The sequence below is a fragment of the Ylistrum balloti genome, unplaced genomic scaffold, assembly GCF_031769215.1.
Source record: "Ylistrum balloti isolate Yb309-2 unplaced genomic scaffold, AGI_CSIRO_Ybal_v1 Utg369666, whole genome shotgun sequence".
NCBI lineage: Eukaryota > Metazoa > Mollusca > Bivalvia > Pectinida > Pectinidae > Ylistrum > Ylistrum balloti.
Genome location: NW_026781914.1, coordinates 238,411 through 254,238, shown reverse-complemented (window position 1 = coordinate 254,238; position 15,828 = coordinate 238,411). Strand labels below are relative to the sequence as shown.

General features: G+C 34.1%; 2 protein-coding genes across 2 annotated transcripts; both read right to left on the bottom strand.

Annotated features, from left to right (window-relative positions):
• Positions 1 to 1,754: 1,754 nt before the first annotated feature.
• LOC132560240 (1,5-anhydro-D-fructose reductase-like) lies at positions 1,755 to 6,409 on the bottom strand. The gene is made up of 10 exons (XM_060224905.1): positions 6,344 to 6,409; positions 5,545 to 5,712; positions 5,061 to 5,177; positions 4,722 to 4,793; positions 3,695 to 3,811; positions 3,221 to 3,336; positions 2,761 to 2,842; positions 2,554 to 2,637; positions 2,020 to 2,102; positions 1,755 to 1,797 (listed from the first exon to the last, which is right to left on the bottom strand). The coding sequence occupies exons 1-10, from the start codon at positions 6,407 to 6,409 to the stop codon at positions 1,755 to 1,757; spliced, it is 948 nt and encodes a 315-aa protein (XP_060080888.1).
• A 2,641-nt stretch (positions 6,410 to 9,050) lies between these two features.
• LOC132560154 (1,5-anhydro-D-fructose reductase-like) lies at positions 9,051 to 14,442 on the bottom strand. Its single transcript, XM_060224809.1, has 10 exons — positions 14,377 to 14,442; positions 13,511 to 13,678; positions 12,759 to 12,875; positions 11,853 to 11,924; positions 10,643 to 10,759; positions 10,224 to 10,342; positions 9,902 to 9,983; positions 9,665 to 9,748; positions 9,306 to 9,388; positions 9,051 to 9,093 (listed from the first exon to the last, which is right to left on the bottom strand). Exons 1-10 carry the CDS (start codon positions 14,440 to 14,442, stop codon positions 9,051 to 9,053), a joined length of 951 nt encoding a protein of 316 aa, XP_060080792.1.
• Between the last annotated feature and the right edge of the window lie 1,386 nt (positions 14,443 to 15,828).

The following is a 15,828-nucleotide window of genomic DNA, read 5'->3' as shown; positions in this document are numbered from 1 at the left end:
TCTCAATGGACTTAATGGAATGATAGGAAATCGAATTTAACCAAAAGTCATTGTCTTAAGTTTGGTTTAAACAGTATCCTATTTTAAGAGGTTTTATTTTGCAATAGTTGTTCAGTTAACAGTGTGGACTGGAGTAATAAAATAAACCGAAAACTTATATCAGTTTCTGTCTCCGAAAGTTTGTACAAAGGAAAGGTAGTGAGAGAAAAAGAGGAAAAATCATAGATAGGAAATGTTGTTTGTTAGTTATCCATTCATTTTCATCGATAATGTCAAACAACATCAGTAAAAATGGAAGTATCGTATATAAGTATCAGACATTCATTACAATTTTCCTATCGTAAATTTTCCATTTCTGGATGATAACAACCGTGCTCCCCAAACTTAAGGTGTCAACATTTCGGAGTTGATTCGACATTCAAAAACCTCACATGTGGGTTAAAGTTGTATCTCATTTTCTTGGCCAGTAGTTTATATATATATATATATATTTGCTATATTTTGTGTTTTTATCGCGTTTATTTGTGTAATTATGTTGGCATAAATTAGTGGATGTTGGATAAGATCAAACAATAACAGACATGACTTCAAGTTTAATGAACTACGCCTAGTTTCATGAAAGACGACGAGTTTTTCTTCGTTGATCGCAGCCGTGATTGGCTGTCATGACAACGATGAAGACGGTATACATCTAATGTTCAAAAATCGTCCGACGTCTAACTATAACCAAATGCGTACAACATAGTCTTCCTTGATTGTGTCAGATATGTTAAGAAATGCAAGAGAATTCTTAAGCTTTTGCATATCAATAATTATTCAATAATTTTGACGTTTCCATCGGTCTTATGATGCATAAACAAAGTTCCAATATTGACAGGTGAACATAAACATTTACTCTATAAATCACTCCAGAAAACCCCATTATCCTAAAGTATTCAAAACAACACAATATTGTCGGAATCGTATTGGATTAGAAGCAAAAGAGCTGTCCACTCGTTCAAAATTCAATTTAATGGAAACATGGTATCAAAATATTGCCACAAATGGCATTACAACGTCATATTTACACTGAATATAAAACAACATAATATTGTCGGAATCGTATTGGATTAGAAGCAAAAGAGCTGTCCACTCGTTCAAAATTCAATTTAATGGAAACATATATATATGAAACCTCTGGCTAGATTTAGTGACCATGTGTTTATGTAGACTCACGTGACAGCCACGTGACTTATTGGGTATACGCAGACTGCCGCATACATCTAGGAAGTTACATTGATTATCGTGTATGGTGCAACGGGATAAAAGAAATCATCGAGATAATAGAAGTTTTCCAAATTGATTTTTATAGAGTTTTGAGATGAAAAAATGACCAACATGAATCAGCATATGCTGTTCACAAAACCACGATTTTTGTGCAAGATCTCGTCAACTGACAAGCAAACTCATACCACAGAGTTTACAGCGATGACGGTTGATAAAAATTATGGGGAAGGTTTACGGTCGTCTTGGAATATCATTGAGAAATATTCTATTTCTTCGTGTGATATAAAGCTGAACGTATTTGAGGCTAGTTTGCCTTTGGACTCTGCTGTTGTTGTACGCTTGCCTCTACAGTATCTAACTATAAATTTCATCAACAGGTGCTATTCACGTGTGTCTTCACTTGTATCTTATAATACAATCCCAAGACTTACTATAAATGTTCATTGAAACACATCGTTGGTAATGATATTTCAAATCAAGAAACAGTCTCAAAAAGGTAAGTTGAAGGGGTAATCTGGATGATCTTTGCTTCTGAAAAAGAGAATTTTAGAAAATCTAAACCACTATAGAAGACTGAGAACTACTGAGGAAGATATTGGTGTACCATCCGCTGTATTGAAATAATAAATAATCATGTTTGATATTGAAGAGAATCGAAAAGTTAAAATAGATTGATTGAGAACGTGGTCAAAGTAGAATTACATAGGGAGAAGGAAGAGCTATGTATACATATATGTATATAGATAAACTTACTTTACACGTCCAAATCGGCGTATCCCATCATCTAAACCAGCAATGCTTTTCAGGTCTTCTTCGCTGAATTCGAAGTCATACACCTGTCAATACAAAAAATCATAACAACGATGTATGCAAATGTGTCGGGACAAGATTGTTATGGAAATAGCTTACATGATTGATAAAATTCTCGATAGGCGAACACATAATCTCTGAATCATGTAATCTGACACACCTTTCGATGTTTTTTGTTACTTTTATGAAGAACTCACCTGGTCACAAGTTTTTTTTTTTTTTTATAGATTATTAGCATATCAATTACGGTGTATACTCTATAGCAACGGTGGTAAAATGGTGGCTATGAACTTTAATAGCAATTTCCTAATGAATATTTTTTTCGGGAAACCTGGTGCATCAATTTCAATTTCTGAAGAAGAGGTTACTAAATGTTATATTCGTACTACTGTATGTTTTAGTATGACATCGATAAAGTGATGTTACGACTTTAATTTATTCAGCACGATAAACAATAGTTAAGACAAAGATCATTACCTGTAAGTTGGCAGTAAGTCGGTCAGGATTGGTCGACATCGGAATCACCACTATATCCCTGTCGACTAGGCTCTTGAGCAAAATCTACAATATATTGTTTGTTTCAGCAACTGCTGAACATGATCACCATTTCAAAAATATAAATGTATAAAGTATAAGTTTGGTTTCACGGAGAAGTGATGCTAGTTACAATCACTAAAACCTCACCTGCCCCGTGTTCTTTCTGTATCTTTCAGCTAGTTTACTAATGATGGGATCCTGGAGTAAAGGGACTTTTTCCTCGACAGTACTGCAAGACAAATTATAGTTAGCTTGTACTAAAATGTCTGTAGGTATATCTATTGTCCCCGTGTATATATTGATAAAACAATACATTCAACTTGGAAGAGGATGTTGGTTGCTTACACTAAGAAGAATGACGCTTATAAGTGAAGGGCATATCTGTTGGTTATCGAATATTGAGTATAGAATTTCATAAACGCTCAAAATACTACTGTTTCGTCCCTCGATGACTCGTTCCTGTGAAGCTAAGGGCCTCAATGGGAAATAAAGGAGGCGACTAAGGAAAATTCAAATTGATCGGAAAAAAATGTTGAAATCTAGATGGGGAGGAGCATTAGTTCTGGAATGGTAATTTTCATATATCGCATAATTTTAGATGTATTACTTCTGCAAGCTTGGATGACCTGGAGAGCCCATAGGAGCATACGCCGTTAGCAGGATATCTCGTTCTCCACAGAACCGCTGGAGTTGATGTTGAGGAAAACGAACGTTAAGTTCGACCTGGACAAATATAAAATCAAGTAACTAGTACTGCCACTTTTGATATTGACACATTACAACATTTTACTATAGGATAGTGTTTAGAGGTAGAGATAATAGAATATGGACGAATGAATGTAATTAGTAATGAAGGAAGACTTTACTGATAACAAAATACAGAAATCATATTTAACCGTCAGCGAAATGATAAAATGTGGAAATAGGAAGGCTGCCATGTGCAATTTAAGTTAAGCACAAACTGATTTTCACATGATTGCACAGGTTTAATTTTAAATAGGACACTGTCTTTACTCTACATGAACAATAATACAGTTGTATTTCATTTTAGAACAGATAAATGTATAAACTGAATGATTACTTGATTAATAACTGGTTTAATTCTTGCCCCGTCGCATATATAATCAATTTGCTGTGAGTTGAAGTTGGACAGACCAATTGATTTAGCCTTCCCTGAAAACACCAACTCTTCCATGGACTGAAATAGAGACGGGAATACCAATACGATATAACAAAGTTATGTATTACACATTTAATGTCGTTTCAATTTAGATAAAAATATTTCATTGTGGACAAAATTGAAATTAAGCAACGATTTAAATTATCTACTGATTGCTATCGGTTTTATTCATGATGTAATTTCTGTGTCAGATATACAATGACTCTATATCCAATTTGATTTCATCCACTTTCAGATTTAACAAGAAGTAACCATTAAAAACACATCATTCCAATACATACTATACATTGATCTGAAAATTAAAATGATTTTTATCTGCAGCTACACACAAATTGGAAAAATAATACGTTACCGACATAAAAGTTACGGTTAGGAATCATCCTTTTAGTTGACTAAATATCTACAAATACTTAATCGGTCTTTCACAATGTCTGTAACAATTGCAACAATGCTACATATAAATAAACAGAAACTTTTGGAAAATTTTGTATCGTGTTGAAATTAATATGTTTCCATCGTCAATAATAATCACAGAACATTCTACATTAGAATGACCGATATTCATTAAATATTAATAGGAAATTATCGTGCAATTATGTATCATTATGTTAAGAGCAATCATGCATAACAAGTGGATGTTTTATTTCAGAAGATACTTCACGCGTAACCCTTACTTCTGTATTTATAACTTCACGATCAATTCATGAATGACGAAGTTGTGTATTACGTCACCAATAATCCATGCATGACAAAGTTGTGTATTACGTCACCAATAATCCATGCATGACGAAGTTGTGTATTACGTCACCAATAATCCATGCATGACGACTTGTGTTGCGTTTTGCTGAACGTGTGATGTCATCCACAGCCATAATCAAAAGAACAAAAAATATTTTTTATCGAAGAATGAGGTAATAATTTCTCTTACCCGCCAGGTTGACTTTAAATCCCTTGCAAAATAACCGGTGTCAACACGCTTTGTGACAAAATATCCTGGATTCTAAAACATAAAGATACAGTGATAACAATCGAAAACCCATTAATTGATTCCATACCTTCGTGAAACCCATTGTGATTCTAATCACTGATAATGTGAACATATTAAGTGAGACCAGTCTTTCATAAAGGCATTTATACCATTATACATATTAAAGAATTTCTATTGAAAAATGTCTTATGTGGACCATTACAGAAAAAATGAAGTAATTTCATCTTAAATTGAATCAATCAAAATAGCATAACACTCTGCTACAGATAGGTACCATACCTTGAGAGATAATGGTGAGTGGATAAGAAAGAGATCGACATAGTCGAGTTGGAGACGGCGAAGACTCTCGGTACAGGCGGAATATACATCTTCCTCGGCCTGGTAGTAGCCACTCAACTGAAGACAAAAACACATTACCCAACTGCTCGTAACATCAGGGCGGGTTAATGTGCGATAACAGTTCTCTAGTTATGATAATGTGATACTGCTATGAGTTGAATTTTTCACTCGTTTATAAATATCAGTTTCAATAGAATGTAAGCTTTGAATATCTGATAAAATTCTCGTTGGTGATATGATTTTGATTTGATCCCGTGTACTCGTCCTATTACAAAAAAATATGTTGTGGATGTAGGTTAAATTAATCCACTTCTTGCTATATTAGCTAAATATGTCCCCTTTTCCATTCATTGATACACTGTGTCTATATTATACAAATATTAAAAATACGTCACGAACTCCACTGCAACCTGTATAACAATACCTTTGATGTGATGAACACGTCTTCTCTTTTCACCGCCCCGTCCTCAAACGTCCGCTTGAGTGCTTTTCCTATCTCGACCTCATTTTGGTAGGCAAATGCAGTGTCAAAATGCCGATACCCTTTCTGTATCGCTAGGCAAACAGTGTCTTCTAAAATATCTTTGGGAATCTGTCATGAAACAAAATAATGGAATATAACGTTTAACACGGAGAGAGCTAAGTTAAATGTATACGAAAATCAAATTGTTGAGAAGAAAAAGGAAACAATGAAAAGGTATCAGATCGTAAACACAAGCATAGCACAAATAGGTTTTAAAGGGAAGTTATGAAATGGCAAAATAATCAGAATTATCGCACGTGACAAAAGATGTAATGGGTTAATCAATTTCTGTCATGCACTATTTCCCACACAACATAATATGTTCTGATTGCTTTGCAGGAGCCATTAAATAATTCAGTACCAAATATTATGGTCTTGGTGAACACACGCTTCAAATTACAGATTGAAGCTCGATGCTTAAGAAATGGTACATAGTTGGTTTTAGTTTCAGTCATTTTAAAAGTTTTAAAATATTGTCAGTAGTCATGCAAACATTTTTTTGCTTTGCAGGACGCACAACACACGCTTCACTTGCAGTTAACATGCCATTTTATATTATATCACGTAAGATATTACAACCTTGCAGAGCAAAGGGATTTTTGCTGTGTTTTTCGCGTCGAATTCCTGTTAGAATAGATGACGTTGTCAGCATATCAACATTAATATCAAAAATAAAAAGTTATATACAGCACATGTATACCCGAGATGTGCCCAGTCCTATCTGTGGGATCTTCCTGCCATAATTCAATGTCAGCTCCTTCGCCATATCAGTCTATGTAAAGGATGTGTAACACAAGCAGTCGCTGGACGTTGGGTTGTAATGGACCTGGATAAAAAATGAAAAGCCCAGAATCAAATCTAACTGAATAAATTAAAGCATGAGGGTTGATGTTTATAAAATTTTGGAGGATAATATGATATGAACATTAAGATATTGAAGAGTAGCAACATTATCAAGGTTGGCTTTGAATAACACACGACAAACATTTTTGTCAAATTAAAAAGAAAAAAATCCTAAGAAAACGACGTAAACCTGAAAAGGCCTGACTTACCTCACTTCGCTTTATATATAACAGGATACCTTGATAGTGCTTTAATCACAATTAGCACTGCCTTCCTGATCATAGCATCATGAAATTATGACTTTAAATACCATACCATGTAATATTTGATAAAGCAGCTCTCATTTGTTCTCACTTAAATTTTCCAACGGATGGGTCATTCCCTGCCAGCGTGGTGTTCTCAATAGATGGATTTGGAAGACTACACCCAATAATAATAGTTACAGAGAGGTATAATGGTTAATAGTTTGTTATATTCAGAGAGGTATGCTTTATCATTCACTAGCAAAATGTATATGTTATACCAATGAATGATAACACAAACCGCTACATTTCTTAGATATTGAACGAGTGATTTACATATGAAAATTAAAATTGCACAGAAGTCAACATAAACTTTTCAATGTTATATAGATTTGCATGGTAAAATTATATTGGATAATAGTGAATATGATTTCATTATAAATACCACCAACAATTCACTATCTTCAGACATTTGAACACATCTTATATGTGTCTTCCTGTCATGGGGTCACAGGCTTTGTGTATCTGTCGGTTTCCACAGATAAAAACATGGAGCCTCCTAACTAATTTAGGATATTGATCTGGTATTAGATCTTACTTTAAGAGATCTGTATGTCCCCAGTTTATTCCCGTTGATAAATATATTGTTAAATGTGGATTTCAACAAATAATCAGCATCACATTTGACAATGAGTAGATCTAACATGGAAATGTTTTCACTTAATGGCAGTCTGATATCTGTCTATGTTATCACAATATAATACATTGTCACCCGAATATTTGTTATGCCCCGATGGTCATCTATATGGCTATTGCCCAGGTATGTAAATTTTCTATAAATATTTATATTTATACCACATAAGTGTGGGTCCCACGAATTGTTTTGTGTAAAGGCGTTAAGTCTTGCTTCCATTTGGACACTCAGTTTCCCACGTAGCAGGAAAGCTCTCTGTATCATGAATCATAAAAGCTATCTATGACATACTTCTACCTCTAGGACCTTATTGAATTGGATACTACCCCATTTTATATACTAGAGTGTCATGCGTAGCTCAGGTGTATCTGGTATATACAAAAGTCAGGTACTAGTGTGTATTGTTATATAGGTACTTAGTAGTACGTTACTCACCCATGCAGTCCCACATATATCGACGACACAGGTAAATTGACCTTCGTACCGTTGTAGTACATCCCCTATTTCTAATATTGACGCCGCGTTTTAACAGTGTTACATTAGTATTGATTAGATACCCCCCCTACCACCACCACCACCAAGTCATTCATCTACTTACCGTTACGATATAACGTACCTGTGGTAGAAGAATAAGGTGGTCGTCACTAGAATCAAAGGATGGCGAGGGAAACGAAACTAAATAACCCGGTGACTATGCGTTATATTTATATATTCACACACTCAACACTATTTTATCAGTGTACCGCTACGAGATAACCACCAAGTAACACAGCTACAATAAGTAGTGTTAAAATGTAGAGATATTCGCTTTTCCTCGAGCAATTGTGGTTTTCCACTTACGCAATTATAAATCCGTCGACAAAAAATTAAAAAAAACCAAAATCAACATGTTTTTGTTGGTGTTGTTACTTCACACAGCTCCGTTTAGATAATTGTTAAAATGACGATGGATCAGCCATCAATTATACATTTTACATTTTTTCATCGAACACAACGTTTAATGTTATAAAACTAACTGGCTCGAATGCCTCCGTTGGCATCTCACCTGGTGTTGTATCACCTTGAGGTGCCCGTCATTCCGGAACATCTACATCAGGATCCTTACACAAACATAATTCTTACTTTCTTTTTCGTATGTTGTTTTTTATTCAGTGTCTACATTTGTTCAAATTTCTAAAATTCATTTATAAGACGGCGAAAAACATTTACAGTGGAAAAACAATCTGCAATTACTATACTAACATAATAAGTAAACTATAAAATTAGATATGAGTATAAATACATCACAACCTTCTTAGAATATGTTATTTTTTGTTATAGTTATCACATGTTGTATACATAAATTAATATCGTCTATTCTGCAAACCATAAATTCAACAAATTATAAATATTGGACATGACGTGTGCGCTATGATAAAAACACAGGCATATATGATAATTCTTACTTACTTTTTTATTTTATCTTTTATTGTTTGTTTATTTATTTTCTTCTTTTTTTTCACACTTTTTTAAAAATCGGAGTACCTACATAGATCCGCTCCTTGAAGCCTATTGCAGACTACGCTATTGCTTTAAATAATTAAATTCTGTCGTAATTGTATAAGTTCATCTATATTCCAGAACCAGAGTCAAAAATGTATCCCGAAAGGATAATCTGGATGGTCTTCATTCCTGCAAACCAAACAATCAAAGAATTGAATTATTCAAGATAACCATGACAATCAGTAATACCCGTTTCCTTCTTTTATATTCAGCACATTTGCATAATATCATATGTGTTATCGGAAATAGTATGCTGTTAATTTGAATATACACTGTGTTCAGATTACTACTAACAGGCAAAAACCTAATTAAACATTAATAAGAGTACCAGAAAACCTTACTTTTGTTGCCAAAAGTGTCGTGTCTCGTCCTCTAAACTTGATATAAGTCGAATGTCTTCAACGCTTAGTTCAAAATCGTACACCTGGAAAATAGTTTTAGATATTTCGATTGTTGTAAAACATGGCGTAAGTACAAAGTTGTCTTTAGATCAAGGATTCCAATATTCAAGTCATGATAGATATCCGAACAGTGATGTCACATTAAAAATAATTCAAGTTGCATGAAATATGTTGAATTATGAAGCATTGAGAAGCCTCTTCACCTTGGTTGCCTTCTGATATTAGATAATAATTGCTACTGTTTAGTCTAACAAATGTATGCATGACAGTTGATAAGGAACATTATGATCAGTCATTACCTGTAAATTGGAGGTAAGTCGGTCAGGATTGGTTGACATCGGAATCGCGATTATATTTCTGTCTACTAGACTTTTGAGTAAAATCTGCAACATATCGTTTGGTTAAGAAGTTATCACACCTGTTGAAATTATCATTCCGAAAGTATAAACAAATATGACTAATGATCTTCCTTTGTTGTTAGTTTGTTTGTATTATAGTAAGGAAATTTGAACTAAATATCTACTATCCATGCTCACCTGGCCTGGATTTTTTCCGTATTTTGTTGCTAGTTTGAGAATGACAGGATCTTTCAGTAAGGCTACTTTATCCTCGGTGTATCTACAACAGATACATGACAGCTTGGAGGATCAAGATAAAAGGAAAGTCCTTTAACATAACGTTATGGGAATGGTGACCGTGATGTATTGTTAGGAGGAATTTCAATGGGTATATTGCAATGTCTCAACAGATATCAAAATCGATTCCAAATTAGAAACGGTAATAAGGAATGAAATAATCCATTAGCGCCTACTTCATCATCATCATGATTCTGATGAAGTCCAGGATATAAGCTATTACCTCGGCAGTGATTGAGGGTGGCCAGGGGCACCCATAGGGGCGTACGCGGTCAGAAAGATGTTTCGTTCTTCACAGAACCGCTGGAGTTGGTACTGTGGGAAACGAACGTTAAGTTCGACCTGAAAAAAATAACGAAGTAGTGTCCTATGTATTTACATGAAACACATTGGAATATTGAGGAAAATAAATGTGACATTGTTTGGCACTGCCTTCTATTGAAACAAGCTTTTCACCTGTATCTTTTGTACAACTCCTTTTATAGGCACGGCTTAAAATATATTAGTTCAAAATATATCTACCACCTTACTTATACTATAAAAAATAGTCGTTTTATTCTTAGGTAAATGGACAAGTGTTTTTTTTATTTTAACTTATTTTAAGACTCCCAGGAATCTCTGGTTCTGACACTAAATTGTTACCTGATTGATAACTGGTTTAATTCTTGCCCCGTCGCAAATGTACTCAATTTGTTGTGAGTTGAAATTAGACAGGCCTATCGATTTTGCCTTTCCTGCAAACACCAATTCCTCCATGGCCTGAAAAAGACAATACTACTTTCTGCTGTATATTAGGTAATCATAGAAGTCCTGAGGGACTTACAGCTTTGGTGTGTATTATAAACATGACTTTAGGTATAAAATTAATAACACTGCAACAGGAAGCCTTTTAATGTCTGTCTTTTTATTGTGATTTTACGTAAAATGATCTAGATAACCATATATGTTGTTAAAAAACGGCAATTGCAAAATTGGCTTTAAAATAAACGGTGTCTTCAAACAGACTCGTGTCATTTTGATGAATTCTTACATAACGCCTTGGATGCCACGGTCTGTACAATAAAGTGAAAACTAAAACAACTTTAATATGTATATCTTTTAACATTTGACACACCTTTTCATTGCTGAAATTCGAGTCGGTATATACTTATTATAAAATTATCTACTGCAATATATTTCACGGAGCTCACAATTTTTTTATCCTGGAAACCCCGAAGCAAAATTAAAACGAGACCCCAGCAAAATTAATGATTTTATTGTATACCGTGTATATTCATTTTAAACGCATAACGACAAATCCAAAATAACACAATAAGCTCTTCGTCACCCTCCGGAGTATTACTTATTCTCAGATCTTTTAGAAACCCTAGGTAGAAACGGAACTTTCTTTGAAGTTGACTGTGTTATCATTTGAGAACGTGACTTTACTTACTTGGTTTGACCAAGATTTATATAGCAATTGTCATAGCTAAGGCTAGAGACACATAACCTTGCAAAACTTTGGTCTTGGTAACTTGGTACATTTTTCAGGGTGTCCGCTTAAATTTTTCTTTTGTTCATTCATCGCCTTCGTTTCATAAATTTCTGTAATTGTTTTTGTTTTTGTTTTTTTAAACAAAGGTCTGTTGTTATTTGTAACGAGGAGTTCTGTCTGAATGTATAGTAATCATAACAGACAATACAGTTAAGTGAATAGGAAGCTCTCATCATGTACTGTTTTCAGGGATAACCGACTCTAAGGACTTTTCTCTCAATATTACTAAGTACATGCAGATATTCTGTAGCTGAAAATTTATAAAGATACTGGACTATGAGACAACATTATAAACAAATAGAACAAATGATAACATACTCGCCATGTTGTCTTCAAGTCTCGTTCCAGGTAATCTGTTGCAACAGGTTTCGTAGAAAAATATCCCGGGTTCTGTAAAGGTGTATAGACAAGGCGGTGTTTATGGAGTTTTAATATACATGAAAGTCAGGTAGCACGAAATGAATCCCAAGCTTTTTACGACCATATAAGTCATGCCAGTTCCTTCCTTCTCGTAACAGATGAACTTGGCAGTAAAAGACACCTTAACATTGTTTTTTCCCGTTGTGGAATTTTCACGTTATTACTTTATATTTCACGAAAAAGACTGGTGTTATACTTAAGTTACTATAACATTTGCGACATTTTCATTTTTTATCAACATGTAGATCATTTACCTACCTCGGAAAGCATCGATTTATTTCGTCATTTTAACTGACCATGATAAGAAATTGATATAGCAACTCTAGACTTAGTCTGATAGCATTGTTTCTTGTCAAGTAACTAGAAACAGACGCACGAAAATCTTATTTACTTAGAGTGTGCAATGGGGAATGCATCAGTGACATTTACCTTTTCTGACGATTAGTATCGTGTCTGAGTTTTCTAACGTTTAGCATCGTGTCTGTGTTTTCTAACGATTAGTATCCTGTTTGAGTTTTCTAACGATTATCGTCGTGTCTGTGTTTTCTAACGATTATCATCGTGTCTGTGTTTTCTAACGATTATCATCGTGTCTGATTTTTCTGATGATTAGCAATGTGTCTGTGATTTCTAACGATTAGCAGCGTCTCTGTTTTCTAACGATTAACTTCCTGTCTGTGTTTTCTAACGATTAGCATCGTGTGCGTGAAAGAAATTTAGAGAGTAATAGGAAACGTTGAAAGTGTTTTAATGGATGTTGACGGATTCAACAGCTTGGGTTTTTTATAGAGATGGAATGAAAACCTGGCGAGATAAAGGCCAGTGGATCAGAAATAGATCGATGTAGTCGAGTTGTAGACGGCGGAGACTCTCAGTACAGGCGGGACACACGTCTTCCTCAGCTTGGTACTGGTTGTCCAACTGAGAAAAAATACACACAATAATGAAACATGTCTAAACAGCAGGTATGGATATCACAGGAAAACAATGATGGAAGCTTTTATTCATATAACAAGGTAAAGATCACGTCTGAAGTATATTAAGGACAAAAAGAATAGCTTCTGACAATCTGCATGTCGTATGTAAGCTCAGGAGAAAAAAAATCTTTTGACTTATAAATTCCAATGAGCATTACGTGACAATGAAATGAATCTAATTCAATATGTGATATGTCAGATACAATTAACCATTATAACCAACAATTGAATAGAAATCAGGAAGGAGGTTTTAGTACAACCTCTCAACCATGCATACGACAGCATATTTGACAGGCGGCATCTATTTATAATTTCCGTTTTCTTTCCATATTTGTCTGATTGTAAGGCTACCCTCGTTCTATATTTGTCTCGTAGTTTTGTTACCCTCGTTCTATATTTGTCTCGTAGTTTTGTTACCCTCGTTCTATATTTGTCTCATAGTTATGTTATCCTCGTTCTATATTTGTCTCATTGTTATGTTATCCTCGTTCTATATTTGTCTCACTGTTTTTTTCTGCTAATTCTCTCTCCAAATTATTATAATATTACGTGCATGAGATATAGAACAATAGCGCTTACCTTTGACGTGATAAACACATCCTCCCTTTTCACAGAACCGTCTGCAAACTTCGTTTTCAGGGCGTTTCCTATCTCGACTTCATTATAGTAAGCAAATGCGGTATCAAAATGACGATATCCTTTCTTAATCGCCAGGCAAATGGTGTCTTCTAAAATATCTCTTGGGATCTTAAAGGAAAGAAAATGAATACGAAAAGGTTTGCTGATTTGAAAAGAAAAAAACGTAAATAGAAAACCAGGAAACATAAAACCTGAAAACAACAAGAAAATACCAAAATTTGAACTAATCATCAGAACACAAATTCAACCAAACAAAAGAAAGATTTACACTGACACTCAAACTTTTAATAATCTCAAAATAATGTGAAGGTAAAATAATACATTCTTAGATTTCGTTATTTCATTGATAAGACACGTGTTCCTGTATGTTAATTAGGTCACATCATCGAAGAAAATGTATAGAAATTATGATTTCATTCGGTAGGAATAATATGTTGATGGTAAATATATGTACTTATATCACAGCCAAATTCAAACCTTTTGTTGGGTGTTAAATTGAATATATTATCACCTTCATCGACGACAGGTAAAACGTTATTTATTAAAAGAGATTTTCTTAAAGATGGACTCCAGTGGTTTATTTTGTAGTACTCTGCATTACATATGATCTGTATTTGTATCCCGTTTGTTGTAAACTAAGTAACAACAACAATCTGTGATATATAGGCAATCAGGTGGTTTTGAAAATTTGTGATGCCCCTGTATCACCTTCACATAACGTATATTTAAGTAATATAGAGATGGTGTAATCCTATATAATAATGAATTGGAAGGTATAGTGCAACAACTTCGTAGTTAGTTCGTACCCTGGATGTTCCCAGTCCAATCTGGGGAATTTTCTGTCCATTTCCCAACAATATTTCCTTAGCCATGCTAACATGGACTGGCACAACGAGTAACGTGTAACAGCACAATTGGACACCGACGCACACAGGTGCTGCTTCGTATACCAAGGTGAGGGATTAACTGTGTAAATAAGTTCAGTTCCTTCTTAATGAATTCGGTAAATAAGTATATTTGTTATACTAAATAATTTATCATACAGGAAGATATGTTAAGGTCAACCTTTTTTATTCGATTCTTCGAAATTCAATATTAGATGAAAATATAATTTTTGATTTCTTCCTTAATCAGATTAGGTTTGTAGAAAAAACAAATAATTGAGAAAGTCAGAAAGTAGAACACGATCACTGAATAACGTGGTCAATTTGGAAATCAAATTGTATAAAAATATTACAAAAATGACATCATTCAAACCTTAAATAACCTTACCAAAACTATCGCCACCACAAAGGATCAGAATCTATATCAAGTGACTGACCTGAAACTCCGTCATGGTGACAGGGTTATGATTACAGAGACAAAATGAAAATAAAAATATGTATTTCTACGTCTTATCTACACCAAGGTTACTGTAGATTGCTTCTTCAAATATGTAGTATATATTTCATTGCTGGTGTTTAATTTCTCATTATGAATAATTATTCATTTTACCTGCAGATCTTTTGTAGCTCGCTTTCCATACCTACCTTTATTTTACCTGTGTAGAATGAAAATTGAGGACGCCGTTAAAAGCAGAATAAACAGTTTCAGTATTAACTAGTCACCAGAGGTGGTACGTGTTTTAATTGTTATCACAAAACTATCTACTACATATCAAGGGGTCGACCCAGTTTTGTGATAGCAATCATATCCTACACATGTATCTACTGATTTCATTTGTAGTATAATGACTTTAAGAATGACCTTTGAAATTTTAGATTGTTTCAGAACCTACGTCTGTCGTGGCACTTTATGATCGATATTGGAATGTATGCTGTCAAAGATGCTTGCAGATTCATCAATAAATCCAGGTCGACTTTCATAACTTTGTAATTAAGTTATAACAGTCAAGAGAATAATCGTTTACATTTTGAATATTTTTCATGCAAGCTGTAACATGTTCACTTGTGTTCATCATAGGACCTGTCGCATCTGTAGTGAATATCAAACACGCTGAACACTGTTCCTTGTATCATTGATAATACCCGACTAGAGCATATTCTGTTCGGTTCTACATTCCTAGTAAATAAAGCACAACTAATAAGGACTGGGTTATTACTTTATATTTTTTATTATCACAAATATTGAAAGATAATGTTAATCTGTAGAACTTTCATAGTAATGACGGCGTATAATTATTGGGGATACATTCTTCTATTTGTGAAATAGCTTGTGTTCACTTGCATCTCGCTTCCAGACTTCATAAGTTACATGGC